Raw genomic sequence first — 15,833 nt, 5'->3', positions numbered from 1 at the left:
TAGAACGGAAACAAGGGTGACGACTGTAAAGTCTCAAACTCCAACCAAATTCCACATGGTCAACTCTTGCCAGAGGGTGTATTTTGTGGTGGATTCTAGTGTGTGTGTGTGTGTGTGTGTGACAGATCAGAACTGGCCAGCTGTTTTCTTTTGAGGAGATGCCATGTAAGTGCAAGACAAGCTGTCGGAAAGGCACACCCTGCGCACAGACACACATATACACCCGGCACACGCCCACAGCAGGCCTCACATGTGCCAGCTTAAAGGGTCGCAGGGCAGGGCAGCTAGCATTACCAGATGCTCCACCCTTATCAAAGCTAATTAAATTGTCAGCACTCCCCCCAAATCATCTCTGAAATCTGACACCTGTTAGATAAGAAGGCATTAAAAATACACAAATCTGACAGCGCATCAACAGATAACTTTTCTTCAGTGTTTTTTTTGCTTAAGTGTGTGTATAAATAGTGTAAACACAGTGTGTGTATAAATACTCGCAATACAAACGCATACATTTACACTTACATGTTATTTGTGTGTTGTCAGTTACCCAATCAGAAAGCATGTGATGAACATATATTGGCTCCATACTAATGAGGAATGAAGACATGCTGCTATCTGATGTTCCAGTTCTGGTGGTCATTAAGAGTCATTAAGAGAGATGTGAGATGTGTGTTATGATGTTCCAGTTCTGGTGGTCATTAAGAGTCATTAAGAGAGATGTGAGATGTGTGTTATGATGTTCCAGTTCTGGTGGTCATTAAGAGTCATAACGAGAGATGTGTGAGATGTGTGTTATGATGTTCCAGTTCTGGTGGTCATTAAGAGTCATTAAGAGATGTGTGAGATGTGTGTTATGATGTTCCAGTTCTGGTGGTCATTAAGAGTCATTAAGAGAGGTGTGAGATGTGTGTTATGATGTTCCAGTTCTGGTGGTCATTAAGAGTCATTAAGAGAGATGTGAGATGTGTGTTATGATGTTCCAGTTCTGGTGGTCATTAAGAGTCATTAGGAGAGATGTGAGATGTGTGTTATGATGTTCCAGTTCTGGTGGTCATTAAGAGTCATTAAGAGAGATGTGAGATGTGTGTTATGATGTTCCAGTTCTGGTGGTCATTAAGAGTCATTAAGAGAGATGTGAGATGTGTGTTATGATGTTCCAGTTCTGGTGGTCATTAAGAGTCATAACGAGAGATGTGAGATGTGTGTTATGATGTTCCAGTTCTGGTGGTCATTAAGAGTCATTAGGAGAGATGTGAGATGTGTGTTATGATGTTCCAGTTCTGGTGGTCATGAAGAGTCATTAAGAGAGATGTGAGATGTGTGTTATGATGTTCCAGTTCTGGTGGTCATTAAGAGTCATTAAGAGAGATGTGAGATGTGTGTTATGATGTTCCAGTTCTGGTGGTCATTAAGAGTCATTAAGAGAGATGTGAGATGTGTGTTATGATGTTCCAGTTCTGGTGGTCATTAAGAGTCATTAAGAGAGATGTGAGTTGTGTGTTATGATGTTCCAGTTCTGGTGGTCATTCAGAGTCATTAAGAGAGATGTGAGATGTGTGTTATGATGTTCCAGTTCTGGTGGTCATTAAGAGTCATAATGAGAGATGTGAGATGTGTGTTATGATGTTCCAGTTCCGGTGGTCATTAAGAGTCATTAAGAGAGGTGTAAGATGTGTGTTATGATGTTCCAGTTCTGGTGGTCATTAAGAGTCATTAAGAGAGATGTGAGATGTGTGTTATGATGTTCCAGTTCTGGTGGTCATTAAGAGTCATTAGGAGAGATGTGAGATGTGTGTTATGATGTTCCAGTTCTGGTGGTCATTAAGAGTTATTAAGAGAGATGTGAGATGTGTGTTATGCGAGATTAGGATGCTGCATGTCTTCAGACTAAAGAGAGGTTCTGATCCGATACGACCCTGGCTGACTGAGAACCCCTTATGATTAACATGTGCTCTAATGAGAGATAATGAGGTGGACCATGGGCTGAGCAACGAGAGGTTCGGACATGCGGTCCTGTTATGCGGTTCTGACATGAGTTCTGACGGTTCTGTGTCTGTCGTTTCCCCCTCCTCTCCTAGATCTGAACTGCACATGCGTACCGGAAAATGGGCGATGCGACGAGGACACCGGCGCGTGCAAGTAAGGATAACACATAGCACACACACACACACACACACACACACACACACACACACAAATAACACACACACACACACACACACACACACACACACACACACACACACACACACACAGCACACACACATGACACACACACACACATAACACAGACATATAACACACACAGATACATAAGACACATAACACACACATAAAAGCATGTTTCATCCAGAACATGATTCTGCCCTACTGTCGACTAGCAGGCCTAATGGGTGAGTTTGATGAGAAAGATTTCTTTGACCAATCATCATCATCTTCCTCATCCTCTCAGCTGCTCCTGACTGTAGAAACATTCACTAACCTGCTGCTAGCGACATCTGCTTTACTGTTTCCTCTGATTCTTTCTAACTCATAGTGTGTGTGTGTGTAGGAACTGCTGTTCTGTGGAACTGGACTGTGTGTGTGTGTGTGTGTGTGTGTGTGTGTGTGTGTGTGTGTCCCGAGCCTTAAGTCTAGCTCAGAGAGTTTACCCTGTGTGTGTGTGTGTGTCCTGCTACAGGTGTGATCCAGGCTGGGGGGGTCCTCAGTGTGGCGACTGTATGCGTAAGCCGGGGTGTGTCCACGGCTCCTGCCACCAACCCTGGCAGTGTACCTGCGAACCAGGATGGACTGGACGCTTCTGTGACAAAGGTATGTGTGCATATGTGTATGCAGAGGTGTGTGTAGAGGTATGTGTGTGTGTACATGTGTGTCTGTAGAAGTGTTTGTGTACAAGAGTGAGTGTGTATGCATGGTTGTGCATGTACAAATGTCCATTTGTGTGTGTGTGTGTGTGTGTGTGTGTGTGTGTGTGTGTGTGTGTGTGTGTGTGTGTGTGTGTGTGTGTGTATGTGTGTGGGTGTGTGTAAGTGTGAGTATGTGAGTGATTGTGTGTGTAAGTGTGTGAGTGTGACTGTGAGTGTGTGTTTGTGTGTGTGAGTAAGTGTGAGTATGTGAGTGAGTGTGTGTGTGTTAGTGTGTGTGAGTGAGTGTGTCTAATAAAGACGCTGTGTTGACCTCCACTCCCCCTTTGCTGTGTCCCTGTGTGTGGCTCCGCTGTAGACATCCCATGTGTGCTCTAAGGAGTGGCCGTGTGTGTGTGTGTGTGTGTGTGTGTGTGTGTGTGTGTGTGTGTGTGTGTGTCTCTGCTGTAGACATCCATGTGTGCTCTAAGGAGCGGCCGTGTCAGAATGGGGCCAGCTGCCTGACGGACGAGTGGGGCGACTACGTCTGCCTCTGCCCCGAGGGCTTCCACGGCAGGAACTGTGAGTTCAGGATGGGACCATGCTACAACACTAAGTGAGTACAGGTCTCACACACACACACATACAAACACACACTCCCACACACATACAAACACACACACACACACACACACACACACACACACACACACACACACACACACACACACAGAACAGTCCAGTGTTGGACAGCACCTGCTAAATGAATGAATAGAAATGTAGAGATACATTTTAAAATATCCCTAAAAGAATCGAGAAATGTCCGGAACAGACCATAACACAACACACACACACAGATCTCACACACAAAATACACAGATCTCACATGGCCTGCCGAAAGCACTGATGGCACTGATTCACCATGGCAACCTGCCCTCCAGCAGCGCAGTACAGAGTGATCCCTCTGCAGAACATAAGATGCTCCCTCTCTCTCACTCCCTCCCTCTCACACACACACACACACACACACACACACCCCCCCACACACACACACACACACACACACACACACACACACACACACACACACACACACAATAACAAACCAACTTGTGTACCTGGTGGAATAACCTGGTTATTCTGTCTTTTGGGATTAGTCTTATTAGTAAAAATGTAATTAAATTAATAGTTTGATTAAATGCTGTGTGTGTGTGTGTGCGTGTGTGTGTGTGTGTGTGTGTGTGTGTGTGTGTGTGTATGTGTGTATGCGTGTGCGTGTGTGCATATCTGTGTGTGCGTGTATGTCTTTGTGTGTGTCAGGTCTCCCTGTAAGAATGGCGGGCTATGTGAAGACCTGGGCGGGTTCTCCCCGGTTCTGACGTGCCGATGCCTAGTGGGCTTCACGGGGCCGCGCTGCGAGACTGATGTGGACGACTGCCAGCTGCAGCCCTGTGCCAACGGTGCCACCTGCGTGGATGCCGTCAACCGCTTCTCCTGCCTGTGCCCGCCAGGCTTCACCGGGCGCTTCTGCTCCGCCAACCTGGACGACTGCGCCAGCCGGCCCTGCCTGAATGGGGGTCGCTGCCTGGACCGCACCAATGCCTTCCTCTGCCTCTGCTCCCGCGGCTACTCAGGCACCACCTGCCAAGTGCCACCCCGGACCCAGCAGGGGGCGCCAGAGAGCAGCGCGCCAGGACAGAGCAGCTGGACCGGAGTAGGAGGAGGAAGGAGGGGGGCGGGGAACCACACTCAGGACGGGGTGGGGGGGGCGGAGGGGGACAAGCGACTGCTGAAGATTTCGGTGAAGGAGGTGATGGCCCAGAGGGGGGTTGCGGGGGGGCTGTCGCAGGGGCAGCTGGTGACGCTGCTGGTGCTGGGCGTGGTGACGCTGGCTGTGGTGGCACTGACGGGGGCGCTGGTGCTGAGGGGGCAATGGCAGGAACACTGCGCCCCCCGCTGCCCATGCCGACCGCCTCCATCCTCCTCTTCGTCCTCATCGTCCTCCTCATCATCATCATCACCACCGTCCCCGCTCCAGCTGTTCCGCGGTTGCCGAGCGACACGAGAAAGAGCACAGGAGGTGCAGCCTTCGTCGCCCCGTCCCGAGCAGGAGTGTAAAATCAGCTTCCTGGAGCCGCCCCCCGCACCCCCCGAACCAGAGAAGAAGAAACTGAACAGTGAGGTAATCTAAGTGAGGTCACCCTTCCTTTCTCTACCTCCAATCACATGTGGTGTGGAGTGGTGCCTGGACCTACCAGAGTGGGCCACCCCGCCCCCCACAGTCCTCCCCCATTCTGTGTGAAGCCACACCCCTGCGGTTCTTGGGAGGGGGGGGGGGGAGTGCAGGTGAGGGGGACATTTTGGAACTCTCCAGAATGATCTCTGGTTGAGCCAAGTGGGTCTCAGCCACATCCTCACAGGACTGTTCAACACACGGAGGGGAAGGGTGTGTAACAGCCTCTCTCTCAGCCTGTTGGTGCAGTGTGACCAGTGTCTGTTTCATACAGACACACAGTTATACACACTTATACACACTTATACACACACACACACACACACACACACACACACACACACACACACACACACACACACACACACACACACACAAACACACACACACACACACATTGAGTATCACAAAAGCTAAGTTTCACATACATACATACATACACAGACACACACACACAGACATGCACGCAGACAGACACAAATTGAGTGCATGAGTGAACTGTTTCTCAGAATCTGCCTATCATTGGAGATTGTATACTTTGTTCTGATTGGTCAGTTGGGATCAGTGTTGTGGGACACTTGCCATATGTCATGTGAGGATAAATGTTTGTTTGTTTGTTTGTTTGTAATTCAAATATTTTTACAATAATGGTGGAACATCTTACATTTAGATTTTTTCCATAAAGTAATAAAGCAATACTGTGACCATACCATAATATTGTACTTTTTTGAAGGGGAAAAAACACACAAAAAAGCACTGTATTGTCAACAAAAATAAGTATCTTGCACTGAGATATTGAAATATATATTGAATGTATGTTTCTTGTCCTAAATTTAAATTATGAATGTAATTTATTTGTGATGTGTACTTGATGTTTTTTTTTTTTGTGTGTGTCACTCCTATTTTTGATACTGAATTTTATGCATTAAAGTTTTGTGAACTGTTCAGCAGACTCTGTCTCCATTGAAGGACTAGAAGACCCTATCCACTGTTTGAAGAGATTGAAACTTAATTACAAAAGTGTTAAAATGGGCAGATTCTAAAATATAAAAAAAATAGCTAAGGCATTTGTTGATGTTATGATGCATAGGAAATAGTCAACCTTTTCAGCCAAATGTCCTCAACTGCAAAATGGGATTAAGGCTCAAATGATCAAAAAATGTCCGAAAGACAGGAACAGACCATAACACACACACACACACACACACACAGATCTCACACACAAAATACACAGATCTCGCATGGCCTGCCGAAAGCACTGATCGCTATTCACCATGGCAACCTGTCCTCCAGCAGCGCAGTGAGTGATCCCTCTGCAGAACATAAGATGCTCCCTCTCTTTCGCTCCCTCCCTCTCACACACACACACATGCACACACACACACATGCACCCACACACACAGACAGGCACACAGACACACAGACAGACACACAGACACAGACACAGACAGAGACACACACACACTGCCCTCTAAAGGATTTGGGATGAGGAATGGACTGGACCCAAACCCAGGTCCTTGTCAGGTGTGGTGATGGTATGAGATGCATTTGCCACACCAATGCCACAGCTCCTGCGCGGGGGGAGGGGAGGGGGGGCTCGTCAGAGTAGTTTGCCTTGACTGAGGCTTGACACTGAAATTGAGGGATAATGTCTCTCGGAGGAGCTCCCAGGGTGTGTTTGTCACTTTCCCCCGCCGAGGCTCTTTTCAAAAAGATTCTCACAAATTGGGCTGCAATCAACCAAAACAATCATTACAAAGCTCATGCTGAGAGTTGGATTAGTGTCTGCTGAGGGAAAGTGCTCTTGCGCTCTCCTCTTTTCCTGACTCTCCTCCCCTCCTCCCTCTCTCAGCATCTTTCTGTCAATCCTCCCCTTCCTCTTCATACTGCTCTGCCCCCCCCCCCTTTCATTTCCTCAATCTAACTTGGTGCACACCTTCCCTCCCTCCTCCTTGCCCTCCCTCCCCACCACTCTGTTTGCTTTTCTCTCTCTTTTACATCCCCCTTTCTCTCTCCTTTCTTCTGTCTCTCTTTTACATCCCCCTTTCTCTCTCCTTTCTTCTCTCTTTTACATCCCCCTTTCTCTCTCCTTTCTTCTCTTTCTCTGTCCTTCCCTCACTCAGCTGTCTCTGACCTCCAGCCTGGTTGCAGTGAAGTGAGTCGGAGTGGGTTACGGTGCTGTGCCACTTTGGCCCTCAGGTTGACACCATGTAGATCAGCTGGCACCGTAAGACACTGTTTTTGTGTGTGTGTGTGTGTGTGTGTCCAGGAGCTGATGTGTGGTGAGTGGTCTGATGGGACTAAAGGGGTTTATAACGTGGCATATCAGGCACACAACACTGCATCAGGCACACAACAGCAGCAGGCTGTGGATGAAGCCTGCTGTGATGTTAGAGCGCCCCCTTCTGGATGCTTTGAATCTACTGTTGAGCAGCGTGGAGAGCACAAAAGTTTCAAAACGAGATGAGAAAAACAACAGTGGCTGATGGAGGAACTAGAAAACTCCTTCTCATACTCACCCTTCAGTGTCTTCATCACGAATGTATGTTAAACAACTCATCTTAATCATTGCACAGCAAATAAAAAAAAAACTCTTTACCCCCCCCCCCCCCCCCTCAAACAACTGAACTATTAGTGTGATGAAGCTGTTTGGCATGTTTTTAAATGGTAGGAGGCCCTTTGAGAGGGCTCACTCTGTGTGGAGGGGGACAGCTGGCAATGCTGACAAGTTGAGTCGTTTTCTGCATTATTTATGAAGGTTGAAGTATATATTTATATTTGATGAGTCCGGTCAAGTGTGGTGGAGTAACCCTAGGGGGAAATAGAAAACGTGGAGAGACTGAGTCCACTCAAGCAGGTCTGAGAACAGATAACCAGATACTCCACTTCACTCTAGTGGGGAGTTGGTTCTGGTGGGGGGTTGTTCTGGAGAAGAGTTGGTTCTGGAAGAGCTGCACTGGATACCACTGAAGCTGGAGTGAGTCCTTTCCCCTCCATGGAGGCATGGCATAAATGCTCCATTCATTTAAATAAGGGACATTCTGCCCCCTAGGGGACAGTGTTTGTTACTTTCCACAAAAACAATCGTCCTTTTGTATCATGCACTGTAGGAAAATACCCACAGGAGCTGCTATGGACAATTTGTTCCAGCCTAGCAGAAAGTTTGACACATGACAGAGCCACGTGTGTGTGTGTGGTATGTAGTGATCAAAGCGCATACAAAATTAAGTCTTTGCTGGGATCCTGTAGAAGTTACAAGTAACAGACAAGTACAATCAATCAAATATCACCTCAGAGATCCAAATGATTAGAAATCTTTTATTATCAACCTCCATCAAAGTTTACAGGATCTGCCGTCACTATTTTCAGTCCTTACGGTGCAAACCCATGACAGCATTAAGGCATGTGGGTGCATGTACAAACAGGACAAAAAAAGTCTCATAATGTATGCAATTACACAGTACTCCATTGGGATAATGGACATTCAGCTAAACTTATATATTTGTGAATGATTTAGACACATGATTGTTGTGACAAACAAATATGTCTGTGTATGTTGCATGACACACATACTCTCTAAAGCCACTGTTTCTCCCTTTCACCATCAATGGTCCCTTATAACTACAGACCAGAGTAAAGCAAACTACATCCCAGCAATGCGGTCCCACAGACACCTCCCCTCCACGCCCAGGCTGTTCTTGAGAGTAGAACTATCCCCCATCCTCCCACCAGGAGGTCCAAGAGGGGGACAGGCAACCCCTCCAGATGCTAAATGAGGTTCCAAGTCTGGTTCCACTCAGTTCTTGGCCAGGCTGCTGAAGAACTCCTCTAGAATGCGCTCCACCGCCTCTTCAGAGTAGTCCCTCACGTGGAACTGAGAACCGTCCTCGGCGCCGCGGATCATGGCCGACAGCACTGGAGAGACAGGAGAGGAGAGGAGAGCAACAGAGGGCAGTGAGGAGGATAACACACTTTTATCTCATGAACAAACTCGCTCAGGATGACACCTTCCTGTGTTTGCTATGCCTTTCCTCACTTAATGGAGTGTGACAGGGGTCCTGGCTATCTGACGGCCCAGCCGTGAAACACACTGAAAGGTTCCCGCCCCTTTAACTAGTCTCTTTGACTTCTCGGTTTAGACTGTACCAATCAGGAATGACCTCTGTTTAGACTGCACCAATCATGAATGACCTCTGTTAAGACTACACCAATCGAAATTACCTCTGTTTAGACTGAGCCAATCAACAATGACCTTTGTTTAGACTGCACCAATCAGGAATTACCTCTGTTAAGACTGCACCAATCAAGAATGACCACTGTTTAGATAGAGCCAATCAAGAATGACCTCTGTTAAGACTCCACATGATGGGACATTTCAGAGTCCGAATGCTTCACAGGTAGCACTACAGCATTGAGGGGGGAGATGGGGTAGGGGTTGGTACTGTAGCACAAGGTGGAGGGGTCCCATGTGGGGAGACACCTGGTAGTAGGGATCAGGAAGTTGGCCTAACCTCCCCAGCCTTTCTGCAGGTAAAACCAAAAGCGTGATGACCCGGTATAAGACAAAAAAGAGAGACAGAGAGAGAAAGACGCAGTCAGAGACAGACTGGTACTTTACTCCAGTGATACCTCGGCCTGATGACGGCCTGAAGAGGCAGAAGATCTTCTTGCGCATGTCTACGGCCCGACCCAGCTCATAGCCAACCCCCAGAGAGGGCTGGGTCACCTCAGCTACAATCACTGGGGGGAGAAGGAGAGAGAGGGGAGTAATGACAGAAAGTGGTGTAAGGGGAGGAGAGAGGGGTAAGGAGGGAGAGAGAGCAGGGTAAGGAGGGAGAGAGAGGAGTAAGGAGAGAGGGGGGGTTGGGGGTGGAAGGACACACCTTTGATTATTAATAGGATATTGATGTGTAATCTCCTAAATATGTATTTGTAACAATGAAGTTTTGCTGTACTTTTTATTGATCTGTGGAAGAGTATGTGTGCACGTCTGGGGGATGTTGTTGGCCTACTTGTTCTATGTGACTTCAAATGGGTGTGGGTGTCATTATGACACGCATGACTGTGAGTTATAAGACAATCATGCTGTTTGTTTTCTTTTTCTTCTTCTTGTCGTTAATGCCTAAATGAAGATGGGAAATGCGTCAGAGGTGTGTAGTTTTAACAGTTTCAGGAGGGTCTCTTACCATCTGACATCTCTAGCCATTTCATGTCTCTGTCGTGAATTGCCTTGTCTCTGTCCTGAATTGCCTTGTCCCCCTCAAGAGATGCATCCTCACCTGAACAAAGGATATTTGGGAGAAGAAAATCAAAACCAGTTCTCCAAAAATCAAGTCTAGCTGGCTGAAATGCCAGTTGTGTAAAGTTCATTGAAATTATAAATGATTTACCACAAGCTGGCCAGAGAACACCAATGTCAACAGAAAGCCTATAGCTTGGCTGACAAGAACAAGAAGGACGTGTATTTACTTCATATGAATGAATAAAAACGCTTTTCTAATGTATTTACCCTTTTCCGTTAGTTCACCGTGGCTCACGTGCTCCGTTAGAACGGTACCATACTGCTGGCATTTTTTGACAATCTTTTGATATAAAGCCACGTCATCCCTGCCTCCTCGGATACTGCCACAGAAGTATATGTGCATGTTCAGAGTTCAGAGAGGGCGATTAAGGCAGAAAGATAGTTTCAATAAACTACTTATTTCCGCAGCACTAGATCAGGTTCAAAATCAATGCTGCATAACACGCGCCAAAACCGCACCGCTGTACGGCTTTCCTGAACGCCCCCTTCCCTGACGTCACGTCTAAACTTCCAACAGTCAGCGCCCTCTTGTGGTGGTCTTGAGTAAGTTCCAGTTCAGACAACTCTCCTAGATTGAACCGGAAAAAGTAACTGAATACATGTGTGCATTCATTTTTAGGAACGGCAGGAACTGTCACATCTTTAGTAAATTGGCAACTGGCAGAGATTACCCAGATCATTTATAATTGGGGAATGTACTAAATAAACACCAAATGGGGCGGAGCACTGCTAGAACATTTGCGTGATGACGCATCAATGCTGAATGATTTCCTTTTCCGCTCTACACAGGAAGCAAACACTGACTGAGGAAGTACAATTGCAAAAAGCCTTTGACATATCCTCCAGAAAACAATAGCAAAAGGTGAGTTTTTTTGATATGCATCGCTTGAATTGCTTGCCACGATCAAATACACCTCAAGCGTCTTGCTGTAGTGCTAAGCCGCTCTCAAGTGGAGATACCTTCCATGGTTGTGTCAAGCTAGCCAAGTTAATTAGCTGTATGTCTAGTAGCCTACCTTACCAGTTGGTTAATCGTTAGATTCAGCAGATGACAAAAATATAAAATTCTTTTCTCTGCAAGTGCCGCTTTAACCACCTCTCATCTGTCATCGTTGTGACTGTTTACTCTCCCTGCCAAGTAAGGACTGTTGGCTCCGTCTCCAGAGCCCGTGGATGGAAGTCATGGGTCCTGAAAGAATTCTTCCGAACTCCGAGGAGGAATTGGGACACGACCGTCCGTCCGACGCACTTGGAGTTCCAGAGTGGAGCGGAGAGGACATAGAGGAAGATGAAGCAGGCGCCGTTGATGAAGATGACGAAGACAACGGAGGATACTACTATCAGCCCCTTAATCAAGACCCGGATGGAATGTTGCCAGTTCCCACCGAGCAACCAGATGACACGGCCTCGCCCGCCGAACAGATTCAAGAGGTCCAGGAACGAATAGAGGTAAGGGTGATTGGCCGTAGTCACCACTTCTTTCATAGTCAAAGTGTGTCTTTGCGGTTTGCTTTACCTACCCTACACAAGTCGGACGTTGATCAGTCCTTTAAGTTGACAATGTGTATTACTCGTCACGTCCTAACTATGGAAAATGTTCATTTTTAGGCTTTGGTTCAATGCTTATTGATGCTAAAAGTCACTCTGGAATAGTACTGTTAATCATTTTTACTGCCGTTACCCTTTTTGAAGGATGGACTAAACATCTGTGCTGCACTGACCTCTTTTTAAGGCGATGGGTCTGTTCTTGCCCCAGCCACCCCCGGTGGACAGCGACGAGGAGGACGACCCAGATGAGGCAGCTGCCAGCAGGAGCCGGGCCTCAATCCCCATGGACGATAGTGAGTCACTCAGCTGTTAAATGCTTGTTCACAACGTTTTACACTAGGTGTGTGGCGTGACGGGAATGACAATCCCCAAACAGTCAGTTTGCCTTAGCAGGACCCCCCCCTCACACACACATTCACCTAGAGTGTAAGAGCACGACTCAGTATGATGTTGAGGGCAGTCACACTTGCAGATAAGGATATGTGTGGCATGTTTGTTTGGTTACTAGTCAGATTGCCTCTAACCCAGTACAGATTATCATCACTAATCTGTAACATGCATCTGGCGCCCCTCCCCAGGCCACGTGGAGCTGGTGAAGAGGACCATGGCGGCGGTGAACCTGCCCATGCTGGGCGTCCCTTCCTGGGCGCAGGACATCTCAGACGACCAGTGGAAGGACATGGTCCAGCAGACGCTCCAGTCCAGGCAGAACGACTCCTCGCTCACGCTGGACAACAACTGAGCCGAGACCAAGAGTGACTGCGAGGCCAGGACAGACCCCCACCCCCCACATTTCATGTCACTATTTCCTCTGCATAAGAGACTATTTGGGAGTTAAGTGGAGGAGGAATGCATTTTTTTGATGATAAAATGTTGATGAAAGCACTAAGGTCAAACAAATCTTAAATTTGATTAACTTTAATAATTTTTTGAAATGGCTCCATTGAGCTATACGTGTAGGTGGTAGTCCCTCTGCTGGTCATGACCGCCCAGTCACTTTAATCGGACAGTCGAGACGAAGACGAGACTGCCACCCACTGGTCAGGGCAAACACGTTAAAGCTTTTTTTTGTTTTTTTAGTTGGGAAGTATTTGTGCTGAACTCCCAAGATGCTTCCTGTTCTCAATATCCAGAATAAATGATTTAGAACATTCAACTCATGGACACTTCAAACCTACACGTGACCATACGTCTGATTGGATTGGATTGGATTAAACATTAAAACTAGCTGACAGAATCAGGCGTTTTGAGCAGGTTAAAATTACGGTGCTGTTGTCATGACTTGGACCCTGTGTGTTTGCACTACCAGAGGGACATAATATATGAGTGGGATAAGAACCCATGCAGATTACTACACTTTCCTTTTACTTTTTAAAGCAAGTTTCTTCTAAACGTCTGTAGTACATGTCTGACCAAAGTCTGTTTATACAAAGTGATTTGTGTTGCAAGAGGGCTGGAAGTTTCTGCTTTCAGTCTACTGGTTTGCTTTTCACCTTATGTTAATTGGAGTGTTTGTTGTTGAAGTGATCATGTAAGTTTGTTTCTGTGTGGAATTATATAATTCTGCATTTTAATTTTGCAATGTGAATTTGTGTTTGGTGAGTGACGTTCTGCCTTTCTACCGTTTGTATGCTGTTCAACCTGTATGCCGTTGAAGCAGCTTCTCCATTATTTCAACAAGCCACGTGTAAATCAAAAAAACACTTCATTGCCTGTTAATGAGTCTTTTGTTTTTTTATTTTATTTTTGTTCTGTACATACATGAACATCTGTACAAAATATGACTCTCATACTATGTAATGCTCTACCTAATAAAAGTACAACATATGTACAAAATGACCTGGAAAGCAGCGTAAGGTTAGTGTCAGACAGGGGGGCGAGACTGCAGGGGGCAGGTGTTGGTCTGTGTGTGTGCAGCTGACTTTGGCATGGATTGTTGAGATTTCAAAGTGGACCCCAGTCAGCTGACTGTCAGTATTTGTCCACAACTCTGAATGTGACTCAAACTGCTACACCATAGGAGTATCAAATTCATATCATTATGGCTGCCTGTGTAAGTGTGCGGCCAGACCGACACCTGTGTGGTCCTGACTCAAGGAAGCCTTTGGAAGGTTCTGGAATGTCTAAGCGGAATGTCAGAGGCTGGGCCAATGGGAATGGCAGAAACATGACTACAGGAATGAGAGGTTAGCCATCATGAAAACCATGGAAACAAGTAAACAAAACAAAGAGAAGCGAGGCAAATCAGATAGCTGCTTTGGTGACACCACAGTTGTACAGAATGCTCTGCTCTGAGCGACAGGAAGTAGTCTACAGCATACAGGAAGTAGTCTACAGCATACAAGACAGCAGCTGACTTCAGTGAGTCGAGAGGAGTCGTGTGGAAACTCAAACTGACAATCTGAGGTACTGAATTCTTCGCTCCGTGACAAAACAACATTCAGTGGGCAGAATGGCCCGTCTCAACCTTTGACCCAGCACAGGAATGCAGAGTAGGCAGAGGACATCTCTGAAAGCAAAAAGGGGAAACGGGTACAAAGAGCAGGGCCTCCGGGCGCCACTGCATTAGGAGATGGAGGACGGGGTCAAGGGTCAAGCACACCAACAGAATCTTCAGGAGGAGAGTCAGAAATGGGTTTCTCTTCTGAGCCATGCAGAGGCCTACACTAAGAAGCCATCTATAACGGACATTTAAAATTAAGTAAATTACTAAAATAAAAAAAACTCCTCTTTGAAAAACAACGCAGCTCTTCATGGACCCTATGTCAGAGAAATGTAGTTTTGTGGATGGATTCATCTGCATTAGGATATTTTCACACTACTAACCTTCTTGCAGAATTGTACTTGTGATTGGCGGACGTTTCAACTGCTGCACTGCGCTCAAGACGAGGCTGTATCTTCATGTAAAGGAAAAAATATCTACTTGGACCTCAGACACACACACACGCACTTGCATGACGTTGCTGCCAGAGCAAAAAGCAGACACACACCAACAGCCACATGAAGCGAGACAGTAAGTGCATATTCTGATTGATCTTCTCTGCAGAGTCCACTCTAACTCAGAGATGCTGTTGGCACAGGAGGCCCCACACAGCAGCCCCTTAAGCAAACCAGAACTGATCCAGAATCAGTCGGCATCAGGAGAAGCCCATTTATTTATATAGCTATTAATAACTATACCTAGTCTATATAGATGAAGGTGTGAGTCTAAGAGCGTCCTGAGGGCACATGACACAAGTGTCAGTCGCTCACAAACACGGTACCTGCAGGCCGCCAAAACAGACTTCCACGGAGTTGACTTCAACACCATCTTTGATGTCCGTGGACATTTCACTCGTTCATGCTACTAGAGCTGAGAGGAGAAACTGGATGGCATGTGGTTGTCGAAGCACATCTGCATAACGTTATGGGCAGAACGCATCTCAAAGACAACCTACTGCCAAGGAATGTGTGGCTGACACGCACACGCACATGCACACGCACACAGCTGTCTCAGCATGAAAGGCTGGATGAGATCCTGGATGTCATTGAGCTGTCCGGAAAAGTCATTGATTTACATCTGCAAACAGCTCAGAGTGCAACAACAGCAGGAACATGAGACGGACGACAATAATAATAAAAAAAAAGACGCACACACACCAGGTGAGGAACACGTGACTGACGACATGAAACACACACACACACACACACACACACACAGGGAGCTTTCCCAGCAGGAAGGTGCATTAGCTGAGCAGCCGTGCAGTGAGAGCGAGAGCACAGTGCGCTGTGGAGCGGTGGGTCACCAGCACTAACAGGCCCCGCAGGGAGACGGTTCTGGGACTGACCCGGATCTGTAGGGTAATACGCCCTCTGGTGGCCGGTGGAGGAAGCAGACATTCTCAGAGCAGGACGCAACTCACTGTAA

General features: G+C 46.8%; 3 protein-coding genes across 4 annotated transcripts in view; 2 read left to right on the top strand and 1 right to left on the bottom strand.

Moving 5' to 3' along the window:
- Positions 1-5,255, top strand: part of dlk2 (delta-like 2 homolog) — a 26,063-nt gene extending 20,808 nt beyond the window's left edge. The window contains exons 3-6 of one of the 2 annotated variants that reach the window (XM_080849224.1): positions 2,079-2,139; positions 2,681-2,811; positions 3,315-3,459; positions 4,164-5,255. In XM_080849224.1, the coding sequence (XP_080705350.1) occupies positions 2,079-2,139; positions 2,681-2,811; positions 3,315-3,459; positions 4,164-5,034 (1,208 nt within the window). In that variant the 3' untranslated portion in view covers positions 5,035-5,255. Of the gene's footprint in view, positions 1-2,078; positions 2,140-2,680; positions 2,812-3,222; positions 3,460-4,163 lie in introns of those variants that run through there. The other variant, XM_080849225.1, reaches the window with a different exon arrangement.
- Positions 5,256-8,872: 3,617 nt separating this feature from the next.
- On the bottom strand, positions 8,873-10,721 carry dnph1 (2'-deoxynucleoside 5'-phosphate N-hydrolase 1; the record flags this gene model as incomplete). The annotated part of the gene is made up of 4 exons (XM_080849291.1): positions 8,873-8,991; positions 9,706-9,816; positions 10,263-10,355; positions 10,586-10,721. 4 exons carry the CDS (start codon positions 10,719-10,721, stop codon positions 8,873-8,875), a joined length of 459 nt encoding a protein of 152 aa, XP_080705417.1.
- Positions 10,722-11,181: 460 nt separating this feature from the next.
- mea1 (male-enhanced antigen 1) lies at positions 11,182-13,765 on the top strand. The gene is made up of 4 exons (XM_080849481.1): positions 11,182-11,240; positions 11,518-11,827; positions 12,111-12,219; positions 12,505-13,765. Exons 2-4 carry the CDS (start codon positions 11,552-11,554, stop codon positions 12,666-12,668), a joined length of 549 nt encoding a protein of 182 aa, XP_080705607.1. The 5' UTR covers positions 11,182-11,240; positions 11,518-11,551; the 3' UTR covers positions 12,669-13,765.
- The last annotated feature ends 2,068 nt before the right edge of the window (positions 13,766-15,833 follow it).

Source organism: Sprattus sprattus (genome assembly GCF_963457725.1).
Source record: "Sprattus sprattus genome assembly, chromosome: 12".
Classification (NCBI taxonomy): Eukaryota; Metazoa; Chordata; class Actinopteri; order Clupeiformes; family Clupeidae; genus Sprattus; species Sprattus sprattus.
This window is presented reverse-complemented; position numbering and strand designations above follow the sequence as displayed.